The sequence below is a fragment of the Astyanax mexicanus genome, chromosome 13 (assembly GCF_023375975.1).
Source record: "Astyanax mexicanus isolate ESR-SI-001 chromosome 13, AstMex3_surface, whole genome shotgun sequence".
NCBI classification, from domain to species: Eukaryota; Metazoa; Chordata; class Actinopteri; order Characiformes; family Acestrorhamphidae; genus Astyanax; species Astyanax mexicanus.
The window spans coordinates 3,141,526-3,162,379 of record NC_064420.1 but is presented as its reverse complement, the minus strand read 5'-3'; the positions used below and the strand labels follow the sequence as shown (position 1 = coordinate 3,162,379).

Sequence of the window (20,854 nt, the reverse complement as noted above, 5' to 3'; positions counted from 1 at the left end):
AGATCCTAATGCATCTAAACAAATTATTAAAGCATGGCAACAAATTATTAAAGGGTGGGAAGAGATCCTATAGGTGTGCAAGGCAGTTTTTATATGGATTACTAGTAAATTTAACCATGGCATTTTCATGCATTAATAAGTAGTTTCATTCCCATGCTTTAATAACTTGTCGTCATGCATAAGGAGCTCATTTCCATGCTTTAATAAGTAGTTTCCTTCTATAGGATCTTGTTCCCATGCTTCAATAAGTTATTGACATGCATCTTTATATATCCTTCCCCTTTTGCCTTCATCAGACACTTATATGACAGGTTACTACTGCCAAATCCACTTTGTAAAGCTTACTAGGTTTGTTGAGGCCACAAATAAAAGGCCATCTCAGTACACAGCAATATAGAACCATGTGCGTTTTGATTTTGATTTCTTAATGAGATTGTAATTCAGAGGATATAGTGAAATTCAGGAAATAAATTCTATATGACAAAGGGTGCTGGGTTTGAAACATTAAATTAAATATTTTTCTTTTTACTTGTTGACAAAATAAAATAATTAAACAAGTAAATAAAAATAAAAAACGGGTTTTAGAACCATTCCGTTCAGTGAATCGTTTGAGCCGATTCAATCTACAAGTGAATCATTTTGTTTCTAACCTAATATTGATTCTTTACCCGTTGTATGCGTAATATATAGTTATTTGACGTTAACTTTAAACGACCGCGATATTAAACGTATTTAAACACCATTGCCGTGTATAATCTCAGTAAAAAACACTCTAAACCAAATCACTGAATCAAACATTCGGTTCATTGGAACGAACCGTTCGTAAGAATCGGTTCTACAAAATGAATGAATTTTTTTCCAGCACGAGGTTGGAGCGCACGCGTCGTGACGAAAGTGCTGTCGGTCTAAAGCGGAACGTTCACATGCGAATCAGTCCTGTTCTTCCAGTAGAAATAACTAACGTTACCTGTAGCTGTAGAACCGAGTGCTCGGATTTGGATAGTTAATCTAGTTAATGATTAACCGAGTTTACCGGCGGATGTTGCTGTGTTGTTGACGCTGTTTCTGTGTGAAGTGGAGGATCTGTGCTGAGGAAACATGTCTTGATCTGTTGTTGTTCTGCTGCTATTGGAAACTTACAGTCCGCCATAGAACTACTGAGACATTCAGCAGCTCTCAGACGGTGAGATTATCTTTATTTTTATTAGCAGACTAGAGCTTATGAGCTGGTGTTATATTAGAATTAGACAGTAACGCTGGTAACGTTAGTGCTGGTGATAGCTGTTGGGAGTGAAGGTTGCTAGGTTAGCTGAATAATTAGCATTAGCGAGCAAACTCCCCACCCTAGCTACCCAAGCTACAGACGTGACTGACATACAGAGAGACTGCAAACATACAAAACTCTTCTAAGTTATTTGCGTTTCAGTAGTTAGCTAGTTTAGCTTATATAGCTTAAGGCTAGCTAGCAAGTAGCTACTTTAAGTGTTTGAAGGGACACTTAATCCCCCCTGATTTTTGCTGATTTTAAAAAAAAATAGAGGAAACGTTTGGGAGGGGCACTGGGTGATGTATGGGTTTAGAAGCGGGGCAGGAGGAAGATCTGATTGGCTGAGCTGCCTCTGATAGCAGTGAGACGCAGATGGTTGGACATTATTGATTGTCTGATCTTCATATTTTGAGTATCCACATACCAAAGTAGCGTGGTGGAGACTCTCTTCTTGGATTTTTCAGGCAAATAAAGGAAATCTAAGCTTACTGTAAATAAACAGAAACGCTTTACTCACCCATATAAGCGTTTTTTTGGAAGAGAAATTTGTGTTAGATTAAGATCCAGGACTCTTTTGACTTTGAAAGTTTTAGAATTACAGTTTTGGTTACTTCATAGAATTAATCCAAAAAACAAACCCTTTAAAAGCTGTATAAAGTTCCTTACACCATTTTTACTCATGAAGTCCCTCAGTGACTCATACTGAACATCCTGAGAGCAGGACAGTGTGTAAATCTAAGCTCATTTATCTGACCATTTTTACATATTGTAGTTATGTGTGTTAGTGCTGAAGATAAAACTAGCTTCTTTTAAATGTGTACTTCTTGTTTCTTGCTTCTGCAGGTCTGTTCCAACCACTGTAAACCATTCAAACTGTTTCTAGAACTGCAAAATGTTACAAAACATGTTACAAAATTGTGGTCACTTATGTTACATCAGGATTTAACCTTAAAATGAAACAGTCATGTCCCCACAAGAAGAAAAAAAAAAGAATTTGACAGAATCTGATTCAGTTTTGAATTTGTCATCATTATTTGGAAATGGGTAGGTCTTAATTAATCATAGATTGGGAACTATACTTTTTTCTTCACTCGTCACAGTTATTGAAGCATTGGTCATTTAGCATGACTGTATAAAGTTCTGTTCACTGTTATATAGGTGAACAAACACACAAATAAACACAATGGGTTAAAATAACAGAAAAACCCAGTACGGTTAGCTCGAGCTCTAATAAATAGAAAACAAAGTTAAATATGTTTTTTTATTATTATTATTATTATTCTGATCCAAAAAACAATCTGAACCATAACTCCAAAAGACGTAATATAATCCAATCCATGATATTTGTGATCTGTTACACCTCTATCAAAAACACCTCTACCACAGTTCACATTGCCCACCTCTACATCAGCACAGTAAACTGTAGGTCACATCTGCTTAATTAGTCTGTAATAATAACCTATATTAATAGCGTATATAACCACTGTTTTTGTTCTCTCTTTTTCGGAACAGAAGACTCACCAGAGAGCCCCCCGGGTTCTGTTCCGGTTCTGCCATCCAGCTAACATGAGGCTGGCAGGTTGGTAAACTTTAAACTATAGATATAGAGGCTGTGTATACAATGTTAGAACAGAGAAGCCCTTTGTTACTTTTTTTTTTTGCTGTGTACTTAATCTGTTTGATTTAGCACACAAATGGAGATGGATGTGAGGTTAAAAGTGTGTGTTGCATAACTTGTGTGTATATACTATTACTGTAAACACTGTAAAAACTGTATATCGTCGCTCTCCAAAACAGCCACTTTACAGGAGAGAAAAAAACTCTTCTAAACTTTTATTTCAGGTCATTTTGAAGTATTTCCACTGGTTCGTTCATCAAGAAATTGTGGCACAGTTTCAGGGACAGTTTGTCTTTTTACAATATGTAGTACACTAAAAATTGACAAAAATGGAGATTTTCATTGGACATCGACGATATACATTAAAAGGTTGCAGTGGTCTAAGCTGTTCATTTTTTGATAACAGTTTAAAAACAATACACACAACACCAAATCGAATTTTTCAGCGAAGGTTTTTCATATGATGAGAGGTTGAGGGCACTGCTCTGGTTAGATATGGTAAATCTTGCTGTTTATATCCCAGTAAGAAAGTCTTATATAGTGTTTTAGAGACAATGCTATGCAATCTGGAATGAAATACTCCCTGACAGTTAATGAACAGTCACATCCCTAAAAATAAATCTGATATTTTGTATTAAAAATAATTCGTTTTTTTCCCCCATTTTTTTTGGCGGAATAGTTTTGTTTGCAGGAAATTATATGTCATTAATTATTATATATTGACCCTAAAGGAATGGAAACATGCTTGTTTTATATGTAGTTAAAGCTTATATCACTAGCTAGCTGTTTTTCCAAGCTGGATTACTCACTAATTTGATGACAGAGAAAGGTTCCTGTGTAAGCTTAGTCTTCACACGACTTTGTGGCTATATAGGGAGCCTAAATCTTTTTGGCTCCATTATTATCTCAACCCTAAAATGTCCTAAAGAGTCTTTGCTTGGTATAAATTACTCTGCTTTTTCACGCCTTCTGGTATTTTTGCCTGAATTCTTGTCGGCATATTCAAACAGCCCTTTTATTGACGTGTTTATGGAGCATGCATGTATTGATAAAATGTGACTGTACTTATGAAGAACACTGCAGATCTATGAGGTCGGGCTCTGAGATGCTTGAATGTAATCAGTAATGTGTGGTATATTTATATAATCCCTGTAATCCGCTGTTCTGGTGATCAGGGTTTTGTCTTGGGAAGATTGCGCACACCACTAAACCATCTAAAGTATGATTTACACCCAAGGAAAAAAAAATCTAATGACTGACAGTAGTACCAGTTCTGCAGGTGAATCACAGCATGGTGAGGCTCGGCACCATCAGGTAATTGGAGCTATGTAAATAAGTGGATGCTGTGGTTAGCCCCTGCAGTAGAAACACTGCTCACACTGCTGACCTCTTGCTTCCTGCTCTTTTATTGTGTGTGTGTGTGTGTGTTTATTGTGGATTATCGTGTTTTTGATCATGTTCTCTGTGTGTGTTTTAAAGGGCCGCTGCGTGCTGTCGCCGCCGTGCTTGTGGTGGGCCTGACCTGGCTCCTGGCTAGTTCTTTACTCGGAGGAGATGGCAGCTCTGTAATGAAGTCGTTCTTTAGCGGTGAGACTCTTGACGTTTCAGGTCAGAGGAAATGTTTTAGGTTTCATGTCTCGTCAGTTTTGGGTTTCTGGCTCTCTTTTGGCCGCATGGTTGGTGGTGTGACTTACTTTAATGTCTGGTTACGAAACTGTTCAACACTTTGAGATAAGACGGGTGTTTACGGGTGTTTACCAGGGTCATGGGTTTGTTAGGGTGCTTTTTAGACCTGCCTTACTTGGTCCAGACCGTTAGATTATTCAGTTTGGTCAAAACAAAAAAAAATAAAAATAATTATCATGCAAGTGATATTTTTCTCAGATTTTCCTAAATGGTCAATGCAAATGACAGGCAGTATGATTTCAATTCATGACCTGTTTAAGTATAAATCAAATTTTATTAAATAAACCTCCCAATGATAACAGTAATATTCATAATGCACTGTTCCACATTATTATGCACAACAGAGTTTCAAAACATGTTATAGGCTGTAAATATTACTTTTACAATTCGTTACAAAACTTGTGAGTTTTTGGACAGTTTCTGCTTGAATTTCTTTGTGCTATCTCAGAATAACCTGCCAAAGCTGCTGTTCAGATGTGAACTTCATCCAACACTCGTATAGTAGTTTTATGTACAACTACAAGCCATGTTTTCATACCTTGTTCAAGGCACTGCACTAATTTATGGTTTCCAGCAGCAGAGAGACCTTTCTTTATCTTTCCCATATTGCTTGAAACCTGTGGCCTGCTTAATAATGTGGAATAGTGCATTTGGAGTTTTATATATATATATATATATATATTTTTAATTAATGTTATTATTGGAAGGTTTGTTTAATAATGTAATTTAATTTTAAAAAAAAAATTTTTATACATACTGTCGTCGTCACCTAGATCTGCTTTGCCTCTCCACACTTCACACTTATTGGTTTGTAGAAGGTTATGTTGCATGTTTGCATTTCCACTATTTGGCTTTCCGATATCTAATTTTTGGATTCGGTTTCATCATATTTCATTGGACTTCTCTACTTATTGACCATTTAAGCAAAATATTGAAATACGTAGATTTGCTTTTGTTTTGTTGTTCATAATTTACGACCTTGTTTCTCTCACAGGTGGAGAGGAGGAGACCACTCCAGGTAGGAAAAAGAACAGCGCTCTAATAATGTGTCAACAGATTACTCCTAAATAAGTACTCCTAAATAAGTACTCCTAAATAAGTACCAGGAGTAATGGATTTATTGGTGTTTCAGTTTTACTAAATTTAACAGCCATTTTTCTTCAACGCGGGTTTATTAACCCTTTATAGCGCCTCCATGTGGAGTAATGAAGCAGTCACTTTAATACGCTAAATTAGGGCCGAGTCTTAGGGAGTTTAGTGCACCTATGTTTTAGTAAAAATAGCCATATTTAACATATTTGTGTTATGATGTATATATCGTTAACTGAAGTGATATAAGATATCTTGAAATCAATATGTCGATTGTCCCACCCCTAGTTTGTGTGTGTCGTTTTCCTGGGTAGGGTGGGGTCTAGAGGTATACATTTTGATTATTGATTCTTTTATTTTTATTATACTTTGATGAATGCTCTTATCGCTTTAACAGTATACTTTTTTTGGAAACATATCAAGGATATCATTAGAGCTTAAAGAATTTCAAAAAGCTAATATACATTTAATACAAGGCATATAATTTAATTAATTGTAGTATATTTTGAATAAAAGTCAGTGTACACAGTATAAAGCTGACTCCACCCTCAGCTCAAATTTGAAAAAGGCAAAAAAATGAGAGGGGTAGTTTGGGAGGTGCACTGGATGATGTATGGGTTTAGGGGTGGGGCAGGAGATAGAGCTGATTGGCTGAACTGCAGCAGTGAGTCGCAGATGTTTGGACGTAAGCAGTATTGATTGACTAATATGTATTGATTGCATATTGTGATGTGTCTGCATACCAAAGTACACATCAACCTCGCCTATAGCACAGTTAAACCTGAGAGGGCGCTGCAGAGGCGGAAATTACCACAATAAAAGTGTTTTTTAAAGGTTAGATAATACTTTAAAGGTTAGGATGCTCTTAAAAAATATATGATGCATTTTAACCTTAAAACATGCATGTATCATGATAATAGTTTTTATACTATATCGCCCACACTTTAACACTATGCTCTGCATTGCTTTCTCTTAGAACCGAGACCACGCAAGTATAAGTGTGGGCTTTCTGCTCCCTGCCCCCCGAAACACCTAGCGTTCCGCCTCGTCTCTGGAGCTGCCAACGTCATCGGCCCCAAAATCTGTCTAGAGGATAAAATGTAAGCTGACCGAATTCATCTGTCCATCCGTTTCTCCATCCATCCTTCTGAATTTCCATCTTTTCATCATTTTCAGAATTCTGCCTTTAAATTCTCATATCTTCTTTTTTTCCACCCATTATTTGCATCACTGTCTGCTTCTCACCTGGAGCATGATGCAAGTATGCCCTGTTTTCTGTTTTTTCCTCCCATCTGCCTCCTCATCACACGCTTCATCATTACGCTGCTGTGACCAGCTTTCTGAATACTGCAGTCTGTATTATAACTGATCTGACTCACTCTTCTGTGTCTGTTCTTCTTCTAGACTCATCAGCAGTGTGAAGAACAATGTTGGGAGAGGACTCAACATTGCCTTAGTAAATGGTAACAAACCCAGTAAAGTCTTCTAATGTAGATTTTTTGCAAGTGTAAATGTATTTTAATACAGAATATGTAGGGCTGGGCGATATTGTGGAAAAAGTGATTCTCAATTACAATTTTTTTAGTTCTTTCATTAAAAGTTTTTTTACTAAATGATCACTAAATCATTTTAAACTCCTAGTTTCTAACCACCTTCAGACAGCCTGCCACTGTTTTGGCTCATTTTAGTTTTTTTTTATTATCTTTGGTATGTTTTAAGTTTCTTTATTATTTATTTATTTATTTATTTATTTATTTATTCTATGTTGGTTTGTTTTAGCGGTTTTATTTATTTTTAGTTTCTTACTTTTTCTTTTACTTTAGTTATTGCTTGTTTATATTTTACTAATTTTGTGTTTAGTTTTTTATTTATTCATCTGTAGTTTAATTTTTATTACTTCTATTACCTTTTTTTTACCTATGATTTTATGATTCCTACCCTTAAATTATTATTTTTACCTTATTTGTTTTATATCTTAATATTTTTTTTTATTTTTATCCTCTTTTTTAAATTCTTATACCTCATTATAATGCTGTTTTCTGCTTTTTTTTAATTACTTATTTTATTCTATCTACTTTTTTGTTGTTGTTGTTTCTGTCAATCCCTTCCCTATGTAAATGCTCGGCTGCATTGTAAATGAGGGCCACCCTCAATGTACTCCGAGTTTAAATAAAGGTTGATTGATTGATTGATTGATTTGTGAAAAGACAGCACCATTTAGAGTAATGCACAAGCTATTATTTTTATCTAATTAAATAATTTAATTAGCCCTCATTCAACCTTACAGCAGCTTTTATATTAAACACTGTGTAAATATAACCTCCTTGTGTTTCAGTTACTGGAAAGTGTAAAATATTACATTACATTTGACGCTTTTGTCCAAAGCGACTTACAATACTGATGTACATAGAGTAATAGAAGTTCAAGGTAAAAAAAAAAAAAAAAAAAATTTAAGACCGGTCCTAAAGGAGGTCAAAAGTGAAGAGTGGGATAGAGGAGGAAAGGAGGGGAAGAAGGAAATGAGGTTAGAAATAGTTAGTTTGTTAGAGGTGTTAGGGGAGTAATTGCTCTTTGATATTAGAATTATTATTGTTATTATTATTATTATTATTATTATTATTATTATTATAGTACATGCCTGCATTCTTTATTTTAATGTGTGTTAACTTGTCAATATTTCTATTTTCAGGCGTCTCTGGGGAGCTTTTAGAAACAAGAGCGTTTGACATGTGGGCAGGAGGTGGGTTTCTTTCATTAACAGATTTGTATTTGTTTGTATTAAATAGTTGTTTCCAGCCATTTCATTATAGTAACTAACTAACTATAGTCTGCCGTAATTTCAGTCATTTAGTAACACTTTAGACAGGATTTAGCTGAAGGTTTTATTAGGTTATTAAATTTACATTAAAGTTTCAACTCTGCTACTTCTTTCACTTCCTTGGTTTTATTTATTTAAATATTACCAGGAACATTCAATTAAAAATTTATTTTATTAAATAAAGTATTAATCTTTTTTTTTTTTTTAATCTGACAGCTACGTTAGTGTTATTTAGTAATTGTGGTATTGTTATTGGTGGTCAGTTTCTGTATTATGATTAAATAAGAATAATTATAATTTAGTGATATTTATACTTATACCGGCTATTACCATCTTTCAAAACGTTTTTGCTTTAAAGAACCCCTTATATATATTATGTGACATTTTATTAGTAGTAGTATATTAAATGACATATCACAATAGTCATTAAGAGTGTAAGAATGAAAATATCTGTGTTGTATCATATTGAAATATTTTGGGTTTTTTTTTAATACTGTATAGATTTTTTTAAAAACACAGTTTAAGTTTTTAATGATAGTTTTTATGTAAAGATTTATGTCGAACAGTGGTTAATTTATTGGTTAAACTCCGCCCATTATAGCCGTAGCAAAGTTTGCTATAGCAATATTGTACTCTGTGATTAAATCATACTGTTCTGATTAGATTAAAAAGTTAACTTGTCTTTTACTCAGATTTTATAAATACAATACAGTAGTTTTTTCTATATTATTACAGTTTTTCTAAAATTCTAATTTAACAATTGCACTATATATGACCTTGCTTACAGTATTGCAATATATCTTCTTTTTTACTGTATCCCTATATCATGATTAGTATCATATCGCCAAGTTCTTGCCAATACACAGCCCTGATAGATATACAGTGTTGTATAGTAGAGGCCCTGTTAATTCATATTTAACCACCCTCGCTCTTTTCTTCTGCTCAGATGTGTCCGACCTGCTGAAGTTCCTCAGGCCTCTCCATGAGGGAACCCTGGTGTTTGTGGCTTCCTTTGACGACGCTGCAACAAAGTAAGCTTCTATAAATCTCCTGCACAAATCCAGCCTTAAATCACACTCATCTCCTGTGTGTAGGCTTGTAAATGTGAATGAATTGTGGGATTACTCTCTCTGTACGGCTTTGTTTCTCTCTCTGACGTTTCTTTAGAATGTCTTAAATGTCTGATGGTGAGCTAAAACTGTGTCCGCAGGTTAAACGAAGAAGCGCGGCGACTGTTCGAGGAGCTGGGCAGCACAGCAGTGAAGGAGCTGGCCTTCAGGGACAGCTGGGTGTTTGTGGGAGCCAGAGGAATCGACAGCAAAAGCCCATTCGAACAGGTAGCTTAATTCTGTGATGCACTGCAAAAGCGCAGTAATAAATTATTACGTCAAGGTTATTAACTTGTAGTAAAACTGAAAAATATAATAATAATAATTTACTAGTAAAAGTAGCTATAGAAATATTAAGGATTCAAAAAAATACAATATTATTAAAATTTACTTTATTTCAGTAATTCAGCGATCTATTCAGTTTATTTCTTTTACTGATGATGATTATGGCTTACAACCAATGAAAATCCAAAAATCAGTGTCTCAGAAAATTAGAATATTATGTAAGTCCTGCTGGAAAATGAAATCCGCATCTCCATAGAAGTTGTCAGCAGAGGGAAGCTTAAAGTGTTGTAAGATTTTCTGGGAAAACAAAACTGCACTGACTTTAGACTTGAGCCTATTACTTGCCCCAGTCCCAGAATAACACCTTCTATAAATTAATCTATAAAGATTCCCACACCCACTATCACAACTACCTCAAATCAAATCGATCAATATTTCAAGTTGCCTTGCCATGAGCACGTTGGCTAGTGTTCAGAATTACCTTACAACAGCTGTGGGCATTCTCAAACCTTTCTGTGAGGTTATACAGTACACTATATAATTAATATACAGTTTAACTCTGTCCCATGCATTTTGACATGCAAATGTTTCTGTATTTTTTGGACTATAAGGTGCAATTAAAATCTTTTAATTTTCTCAAAAATTGACAGTATGCCTTATAATTCAGTGCGCCTTATTTATATTAGTTCTGGGTGTGCTTACTGACCTCAGCAAGACCTGCTGAATTAGAAGCGTCTCTTACTTTCTTACTTTCTTAATTTCTGCTTTAATAATTACAGCTCTTAACATGATACTGGTGGCTGATAATGTGTGTAATAATGCATATTTTCGTATTGCTGGGTGTATTTATGTGGGACTGTTTTTTGACGTTTTTGCCTACGCCACCTATAGGAGACATGGCGTTTCTGCACTGTGCCTACAGGATCCAGCAGCTCCCAGTGGAGTATAATCTGCATACTGATTACTTTAGTAAAACATGGCGATACCCTTGTTTTCTTAAATGGAGGCATCCTTAGTAGTGTCAATTAATGTGTGTTATAATCTGGTGCGCCTTATGTATATAAATAAATTGGTTTATTGATGTTGTTCCTTCTAATCTAAAAAATATGATATGTTTCTTTCCTCTCCAGCGAATGAAGAACAGCAAAACTAGCAATAAGTATGAGGGCTGGCCTGAGTCGTTGGAGATGGACGGCTGTATCCCGCTGCGTTCTCCGCTAGAAAGCTAGTCCCTCCCTGATCCTGAGCCTGAGATCAACCAGAATATAGAAACTGACAACCATCACCCTGGAGGAGCTTCACTAATGACCAAAGTAATTCTGTTAGTTGCACTGAACTTTTGGATTACGCAACTATTCTAGAATTTTTTGACTGAATGTTTTTTTTTTTTTTTGGCAGGATTTCAATTTTCCGTAAAGAAGGTTTAATGTGCTCTGATAAAAATGGACCTTTTGAAATCTAAACACAAAGGATTTTAGCACTGCCATTGATTTTCTGAAGACTAATAGTTTCTGTGTGTAAAGCCCTATTAGGATGGGATTAGTTTTACTTGTGGGGAGGTGGGTAATGTAATTATTACTCAGTGTTAGTGTCACTTCCACATCTCTAAAAAATTCTGCCGCCTTTTACATTCTGTACATCAAGCCTTATATATATCTTGGTACCACTTTAAAATAAGACTACATTTAAAAAGGGTTTATAAATGGTTTACAATTAGTTTATTAATGGTTACTAATTAGGTTGTGAATGCATTAAAAATCATTAATAATCAGATATAACACATACGTAGGCTGTGGTTTCACAGGTCATTGTTGCCCTTTCTATGTACTATGTATTAATGATTTTTAAGGCATTTACAACCTAATTAGGAACCAGTAATAAAATAATTGTAAACCATTTATAAACCCTTTATAAAGATAGTCTTATTTTAAAGTCGTACCTATATCTAAACCAATCTATGGCAGGGAGTTGAGATTCACAGCTACCTACAGCCAATGGGATTGCATAGAGATAAAACCACCAACCATGTCCAACCAATGTATCCTATTCCTGAGCCAGATCCAACTTCTGGAGAACTTGCCCACTTCCTGTTTACCTCTACAATATTAGAAAATGACTACTCTATCAATTAACCTAAATCCAACTAAAACAGCTAAAAACTCTAATTAAAAATAGCAACTAACTACTACTAATTTTAAAAAGTATAATAAAGTTTTTCACTAAAAGAGCAAAGAAGACTTACCTGTATATTTCCATTTTTAGGCAGTAAAGGAGCTAGCATGCTAACATAAGCTGATTGACGGGTTGCCAGAGCATTAGGTTTAAAAGACTTAAAACTGGAGTTTAAAAGCTTTATAAATTATATCTGTGCTTCTAAAACATTTGATATTGTTCCGTTTTGATAAAATGAGAACATATTTTAGTAGAAAAATGATCAGACATGTATAAACTAAGATTTTGTGCAATTGCTCCATATAAAACTATTAATTTTGGGCTCACTTTAAGTGGTTATTCTCCGTTCTAGAGATTTTCTGCTCATGTAGTGTGAAAGCCAGAACAATTGAAAGTTTAAAAGCTTTAAAAATAATATATGTGCTTCTAAAACGTTTGATAAAGTTCCGTTTTGATAAAATGAGAACAAAATATATATATATAGAAAAAGAATTAGACATTTATAAACTAAAATTTTGCTCATTTGTTATAAATGAACCCATTCATTTTGGGCTCACTTCAAGTGGTTATTCTCCTCTTTAGAGATTGTCTGCTCTGGATTATGGCACAACTTCACAAACTTCTCAAAAAGTTGTGTAGTGTGATCCAAGCATTCTGAACACATAGCTGCTAATTTTCAAACTAATGTTATATTATTACAAAGTGTGTTGCAGGATTAATTACAATCGCTTTTTTTTTTTTTATTCGTTTGTTTTTTGGAGGCGATAGCAGTGCTTAAATCGAGTAGCCGCTCCCATTTCTGCAATTTGTGCTGTTTTTTTTTTTTTTTTAAATCCTAAATGCATTATTGCATCAATTCTCCTCACCAGGTAAAACAATCCCATCCAAAAAAAGGGCTGAAGGTTGAGTAACATAAAAGGCAAAGGGAAACTAAAACTATGTATGGTGGTATGTGTGTGTGTGAGTGAGTATGGTGGAAAGTGTACAGGTGTGATTTCATGAAGGACACTAGAGGTTATGCTAAATATATATACAGGAAGTGATGATACACAAACAAGGCATAACACTAAGGTGTCAGTCTGTCAGGGGTGAAGTGCAGATATATTTTATTCTTTATTATATTAGTCCTTTTGTCATATTTTTAATGTTTTATTGTATGAAGTCTGATTTTATTTAATGGGTAATGGATCCGTGCCTCCATTAGCTCACTACTCTTGTGTATATTCCAAACTACACTAGCCTGCTCACATTCTAGAGCTCTGCTGTTTGAGTGAAACTGGTGCTATGCAATGATTGTGTGTGTTTTGCTGTGTCCTCTGATGAAAGCTTTTAGTGTTACAGCTAATGCTGCAAGAATGTACCTTAACCTCCACCTTTAACATGTGGCACATAATTAGTCTTAATGTCATGCAGACATGACAGTGATGTGAGTGTTTGAAACACCGAGATTATGTTTCTTTCTTTATTTTTATTTTTTTTAGCTTTGTGGATATAATATACAGCTCTGGAAAAAAAATTAAGAGAACACTTCAGTTTTTGAATCAATTTCTCTGATTTTCTATTTATAGGTTTATGTTTGAGTAAAATAAATATTGTTGTTTTATTCTATAAACTAAAGACAACATTTCTCCCAAATTCCAAATAAAAATTTAAAATTGTCATTTAGAGCATTAATTAGCAAAAATATTCATATTCATAAAAGTTCAGAAATCAATATTTGGTGGAATAACCCTGGTTCTTAATCACAATTTTCATGCATTTCTTGGCATCATGTTCTCCTCCACCAGTCTTACACACTGCTTTTGGATAACTTTATGCTGCTTTACTCCTGGTGCAAAAAATCAAGCAGTTCAGTTTGGTGGTTTGATGGTTTGTGATCATCCATCTTCCTCTTGATTATATTCCAGAGGTTTTTAATTTGGTAAAATCAAAGAAACTCATCATTTTTAAGTGTTCTCTTAATTTTTTTTCCAGAGCTGTAGATATCATCTCTGTCCAAAAAACAAGTATATTCGTTTTTGTTGATTTTTTGTTTACTACATAATTTGAACACACAACCTGTTCCTTATACTGTGTGAATTTATTTTATTTGTTTTTAAATAAATGGACCAATATAATAAGCTGAAATATTGCTATATTTTATTTTCTTTCTATGAAGTTGCTGTTAATGAGATAACTGTTTTTTTTTCAATGGACAGTGATGATATGATGTATAGTACCAGTCAAAGGTTTGGACACATTTTAAATTCAGTGGTTTTTCATTATTTAAAAAAAATGTCCTGCATTGTAGATTAAAATACTAAAGTCATCAAAGCTATTAATAAAAACATATGGAATTATTTAGTATACGTGTTAAACGAAGTAGAATATGTTTTATATTTAAGATTCTTCTAGGTTTTTAAGCATCTCTTGCTTAGATTAAACAGTTCTGCACATCTCTGCTGGATTTTCTCAGTCAGTTTTATACAGGTAGAATCACCTGGAATACAGGCTTTCAGTTAACAGCTGTGCTGAACTCATCTGAATAAAGTGTTTGAGAGCATCAGTTAAAGTAAAGTAGTGAAGAGGTAGAGTTACAGGTATACAGTGAATAGTGAATATTTAAATATAATGGTCTAATCCAAAATTATGAGAAGCAACAACTACTCAACTAAATAACGAAGAAAAATTACTTTAATAATTTAAGGGCAGTCAATCCTAAACATTTTAGGAACTTTTAGGAATTATCCTCAAGTGCAGGTATAAAGAAACTTACAATTATGATGAAACTGGCACTCACCAGGCAAGGAAAAACAAGAGTTCCCAAGAGTTACCAGACTCAGAAACCACAAGTTAACAGCTCCCCAGATAAGAGCACCTAAATGCTTCACATTTACTATAGTATTTTAGTTTAACACTTCTAAGTTACTACATGATTCCTTATGTGTTCCTTTATAGTCTGGATGATTGAATGAGAAGGTGTGTCCAAACTTTTGACTGGTACTGTATATTTTACTAATCTGAGGAAGGCGAATGGTTGCTGTTAAGGTTAAAGCTGAATATTTGTAATAATAAAATATAAAGATACCACACCCTGTTCGTGAACGTGTTGTATTTCTGTGTATTTAATGCGAGAAAAAATCGTGACTTGCAGTTTCAGGTTCAGTCATATTTCCAAGCACCATGGACAGCGGCCTTATCACAGCGTGTCCACAAGAGGGTAGTATCACTACATTCACTTACAGTAGGGAGTAATTAATTAATTAAAGCCTTTAATTATGTCTCTCTCTCTCTCTTTTTCTATGGAAATAAAATAAAAAAACGACTTAAAAATTATGAGTTTCTTTGATTTTACCAAGTGTAAAACCTATGAAATATAATCAAGAGAAAGATGGATGATCACAAGCCATCAAACCAAACTGAACTGCTTGAATTTTTGCACCAGGAGTAAAGCAGCATAAAGTTATCCAAAAGCAGTGTGTAAGACTGGTGGAGGAGAACATGATGACTGTGACATGAAAACTGTAATTAAAAATCAGGGTTATTCCACCAAATATTGATTTCTGAACTCTTAAAACTTTATGAATATGAACTTGTTTTCTGGTCTGAAAGCTCTGCATCTTTTTTTTGTTTGTTTGTTTCAGCCATTTCTCATTTTCTGCAAATAAATGCTCTAAATGACAATATTTTTATTTGGAAGTAGGGAGAAAATTATAGTTTAAAATAAAATAATGTTCGTTTTAGCTAAACATATATCTATAAATAGCAAAATCAGAGAAACTAATTCAGAAACTGAAGTGGGCCATCTTCAAATATACGTCACAGAATCACTTTTAGCCTTATTTATTTTATTATTTTTTTTTTTGCATTGGCTGTAATAATATCTACATTTATCTAAAAAAAAATCCAACTATATAAATAATACATTTCAGTCAGTCAGAAAATTAATTCACAATAATGCAGTAATAATTAAACTGTTCGTGTTCAGAGCGCTGTCAGAATCTGCTGCTCTTACTAAAAATAGTGATCAACCACTTCTGAGTGAATCGTTCAAATGAATCGGTTCAATCAGCTTCAATTGAGTCATGAAACATGTGGCTTATACACAATGTTATCTGTAAATATTTATTACAATTTATTATAAATATTTGTTTTCTTTATTTTTTGCATTTGTATAAACAGTTTGCAGTGACTCTGGGTATAGAAACTTTATAAGAAATACACATACACATACACAAAAAAAATACTATTTTTGCATCTTGTAATGTTTATTAATTAAATGTTCTGATTGTTTTGAATCATTTTTTCATTTTTTTATTTCTGCCCCTCACAATTAGAATTTCAGGGAAAAAAAAATCTTTACTCAGTTCTCTGATTTTGTATTTTTGTAAGGTTGGATTAAAACCATTAGATTGGGGGAGAAAATCTCAGTACTCTAAATAAAACAAAATTGAAAAAAATAATTCCTATAATGGATGTCTGTGTCCGAAAACTGATAAATGATACATTAGCCATCCTTTTTTATTTCTTGTTCAGAATGTCAGAAAAAAAGGTTATTTTTTTATTTTCTGCATATTGTAACAATATATGATGAAATTGTTCAGGCTGCTTCTATTGAGAGATGTAAAAAATTGAAAAATCAGATAAAGATTATATATAATTTATTTTTTTCCAGAAATTCTGCTTGTGAGGCTAGACATTTTATTAAAAGAGAAAATTTGGAAAATGTAATAAAATGCCATTCCCTCTGTACCAAACTAAATTATTTATTTTTATGTATTTTTTTACAACCAATATTTGCTATTTCTAATGTAGAGTGAAGTGGTGATTCGCTGATTCGGACATTTGATTCATTGAATCGGATGATCTACCTAACTACTGTATCTGTACTGCGGCGTTCACAATCGGAGCGCGCGACCCCGTGTGGTCACACAGGGGCCACAGCGCGCGCGCACACACACAAACAGACAGAGACACACGCACGCGCTCGCGCTTTCTCTCTCTCTCTTTCTTTATCTCATTATCTCTCTGTCTCTGAATGAAGATCCGAGTCCGCGTCTCTCCGCCATCCGCCGAGACATGAGGAGCGCGAGGAGGCACGGAGCGCCGACACTGCACGAGCACGAGCACGGACTCAGACGGACACGGTTGTACGCGACCGCTTTGTGAAATATCTCGCGTGCGGCGGCAGCGGCGGCGCGCGCACCCGAAACTAAACACACACAAAAGGCAGAGCGGCGTCTGTTTCCCCCTCCGGTCTCCGCAGCAGCAACAGTAGAGCCCGGGCCAGAAGAGGTGGAGGAGGATCCGGAGCCCAGGATTTATTTACCCACGGCGTTTAAACCGGGGAAATACCCGCCTTTACCGGAGGAATACGCAGCCAGCCTGTTCCCAGCAGAGGAGATTTTATATTCAGTACGGATTTTTTGTAAGATAGGGTGTTCTGTCGATTTCTGCTACCCTGTCAAAACGTGCAACCAGACTGTAGCGCATATATATATATAGCTGAAGCTTGCTAGCTACCTGTCCTCCCATCTGAAATCTAGCTAATTCTAGGTGGGGCAGGTAACACTAAAGATATTTAGATGGCCTAAAGCACTGTAAGGAGAAGGTAGGTAGGCTAATTTGTGTGATTTTTTAATTATTTTATTTTATTTTTGGAATGGCATTTACACCATGGTAATACTCAAGCAAATAACAGGTGATGTGTAACAATGTAATCAATCAAGCAGACAACAAACAAAATCCTAAAAAAAAAAATCACATGTAAACATTTAAAATCGTGTGTCAATGGGCCGGCGCATGCGCAGAGCCGCTAAGTAGTTAGCTAGCGCGTATCGACGGGTAGCATAAATCGACAGAACAACTGAGCGGCGGCGAATTGACGGTCTCGCGGATTCGCGCGACTCCCCTCGCGCAGCGGATTTGAGGAATAAATAAGCTGCCCGCGGTCCTGCTGGAGAGGAGCACTGAACGCAGAACGGACAGCGGAAGATGCCTCATGCCGGTGTTACACCGTTTTCTGTGACCGTCGGGTTTTGTGACCACAGAGGGCGCTACTTCACAGTTTCTGTTCACGGGCACGAGCGCGCTGCGTAGACTGCGTAAGCTACGCGGACTCGCTTTATTTTCTCTTTCTGCTGCTGTCGAACGATGAAAAAAGGGTGTTTACATTTTTATGTTGTCTATAAATAAAATAAATGATCTTGAACATGAACGTTTCATTATTAATTCTCTGCATTTTCACGTCGTATGAAGAAAGTAGGGGGGGGGGGGGGGGGGGGGGGTGCACTGCAAAATACAAGCTTTTTCCCTAAACAAACCAAAACGTCAGAACCAGTAAAATATTAGATAAAACAGAAAACTGAGTAACACTAAGAAAATGTTTACTTTTATCCAATTACTTTTATGTTGAGTAGTATTGCAAAACAGAAGAAAATAGATTATCTCATACTTTACACCTGTTCTATTATGCTAAACATACATTAGATAATGTGTATCATATTTAAACTGATCTAAAAATTATTCAAATGGTAGTTATAATGCCCTATCCGATGTTAAAAGATTCCATTTTAATTCCATTTATTAAAAGGGTTAGGTTATTTTTTCATTGTTTTCTGTTATTTTGGAGACAAAATGGGCTGATACTTGATTCAACTGTAAAAATGTGCCTTTGTCAGGTCCTATCTTAAACATGAGTTATAAAGTTTTTTTTGTGAGAGTGAGGCAATCACTGGCCTTTACTCAAACTCTGACATCTGACATCAGAATATGTGACACTATTCATCTCCGTGTAAAACCAACCAAATCTTCACTCACTATTCCTTCACATTTTCAGCTTTACAAAACATTTATTACTGGACTTGATCGTAATGCTTTAGAATAGGGGTCATACTTTCTGACAGCTGGTATCAAAATATGTGACCCTATACCATCTTTATTAAATATAGTTTAAAACTTACCACATTTTCTCAGATTACTCACCATTCCTTCACCTTTTCAGCTACACAAAACATTAGTTACTGGACTTGACCATAATGCCTTAGAATAGGGGTCACACTTTCTGACAGCTGGTATCAGAATATGTGACCCTATACCATCTCTATTTAAAACTGTGTAAAGCTAACCACATTTTCTCAGATTACTCACTATTACTTCACCTTTTCAGCTTCACAAAATATTTATTACTGGACTTGACCATAATGATTTAGAATAGGGGTCACACTTTCTGACAGCTGGTATCAGAATATGTGACCCTATACCATCTCCACATACAATAGTGTAAAACCAATAAAATCTTCTCAGATTTCTCACTATTACTTCACCTTTTCAGCTACACAAAACATTTATTACTGGACTTGACCATAATGCTTTAGAATAGGGGTCACACTTTCTGACAGCTGGTATCAGAATATGTGACCCTATACCATCTCTATTTAAAACTGTGTAAAGCTAACCACATTTTCTCAGATTACTCACTATTACTTCACCTTTTCAGCTTCACAAAATATTTATTACTGGACTTGACCATAATGATTTAGAATAGGGGTCACACTTTCTGACAGCTGGTATCAGAATATGTGACCCTATACCATCTCTATTAAATATAGTGCAAAACCAACCAAATACTGTCAGATTACTCACTATTACTTCACCTTTTCAGCTACACAAAACATTTATTACTGGACTTGACCATAATGCTTTAGAATAGGGGTCACACTTTCTGACAGCTGGTATCAGAATATGTGACCCTATACCATCTCTATTTAAAACTGTGTAAAGCTAACCACATTTTCTCAGATTACTCACTATTACTTCACCTTTTCAGCTTCACAAAATATTTATTACTGGACTTGACCATAATGATTTAGAATAGGGGTCACACTTTCTGACAGCTGGTATCAGAATATGTGACCCTATACCATCTCTATTAAATATAGTGCAAAACCAACCAAATACTGTCAGATTACTCACTATTACTTCACCTTTTCAGCTACACAAAACATTTATTACTGGACTTGACCATAATGCTTTAGAATAGGGGTCACACTTTCTGACAGCTGGTATCAAAATATGTGACCCTATGCCATCTTTATTAAATATAGTGTAAAACTAACCAAATCTTCTCAGATTACTCACTATTCCTTCACCTTTTCAGCTACACAAAACATTTATTACTGGACTTGACCATAATGATTTAGAATAGGGGTCACACTTTCTGACAGCTGGTATCAGAATATGTGACCCTATACCATCTCTATTTAAAACTGTGTAAAGCTAACCACATTTTCTCAGATTACTCACTATTACTTCACCTTTTCAGCTTCACAAAATATTTATTACTGGACTTGACCATAATGATTTAGAATAGGGGTCACACTTTCTGACAGCTGGTATCAGAATATGTGACCCTATACCATCTCTATTAAATATAGTGCAAAACCAACCAAATACTGTCAGATTACTCACTATTACTTCACCTTTTCAGCTATACAAAATATTTATTACTGGACTTGACCATAATGATTTAGAATAGGGGTCACACTTTCTGACAGCTGGTATCAGAATATGTGACCCTATACCATCTCTATTAAATATAGTGCAAAACCAACCAAATACTGTCAGATTACTCACTATTCCTTCACCTTTTCAGCTACACAAAACATTTATTACTGGACTTGACCATAATGCTTTAGAATAGGGGTCACACTTTCTGACAGCTGGTATCAAAATATGTGACCCTATGCCATCTTTATTAAATATAGTGTAAAACTAACCAAATCTTCTCAGATTACTCACTATTCCTTCACCTTTTCAGCTACACAAAACAT

The 20,854-nt window shown here is 34.9% G+C and overlaps 2 protein-coding genes across 5 annotated transcripts in view; both read left to right on the top strand.

Annotated features, from left to right (window-relative positions):
* Positions 1-857: 857 nt before the first annotated feature.
* fam3a (FAM3 metabolism regulating signaling molecule A) lies at positions 858-15,115 on the top strand. Of its 2 annotated transcripts, none has more exons than XM_022677180.2 (10): positions 858-1,183; positions 2,780-2,846; positions 4,365-4,493; positions 5,566-5,589; positions 6,637-6,760; positions 7,065-7,123; positions 8,350-8,400; positions 9,425-9,509; positions 9,689-9,815; positions 11,003-15,115. In XM_022677180.2, exons 2-10 carry the CDS (start codon positions 2,834-2,836, stop codon positions 11,099-11,101), a joined length of 711 nt encoding a protein of 236 aa, XP_022532901.1. In that variant the 5' UTR covers positions 858-1,183; positions 2,780-2,833; the 3' UTR covers positions 11,102-15,115. The 2 variants fall into 2 exon arrangements, with proteins under 2 accessions (XP_022532901.1, XP_022532904.1); XM_022677183.2 differs by having other exon boundaries at positions 860-1,183; positions 4,365-4,472.
* A 1,898-nt stretch (positions 15,116-17,013) lies between these two features.
* The window catches only part of si:dkey-151g10.3 (serine/threonine-protein kinase WNK2), a 98,790-nt gene continuing 94,949 nt past the window's right edge, over positions 17,014-20,854 (top strand). For all 3 annotated transcript variants that reach the window (XM_049486428.1, XM_049486427.1, XM_049486426.1), the window contains exon 1: positions 17,014-18,030. The gene's annotated coding sequence lies outside the window, so the exon portion shown is untranslated. The remainder of the gene's footprint in view (positions 18,031-20,854) is intronic.

Coding starts and splice junctions, on each gene's coding strand:
- fam3a (XM_022677180.2), top strand. Junction 8,401..9,424: donor GTTTGACATGTGGGCAGGAG/GTGGGTTTCTTT, acceptor TCTTCTGCTCAG/ATGTGTCCGACCTGCTGAAG. Junction 9,510..9,688: donor TTTGACGACGCTGCAACAAA/GTAAGCTTCTAT, acceptor CTGTGTCCGCAG/GTTAAACGAAGAAGCGCGGC.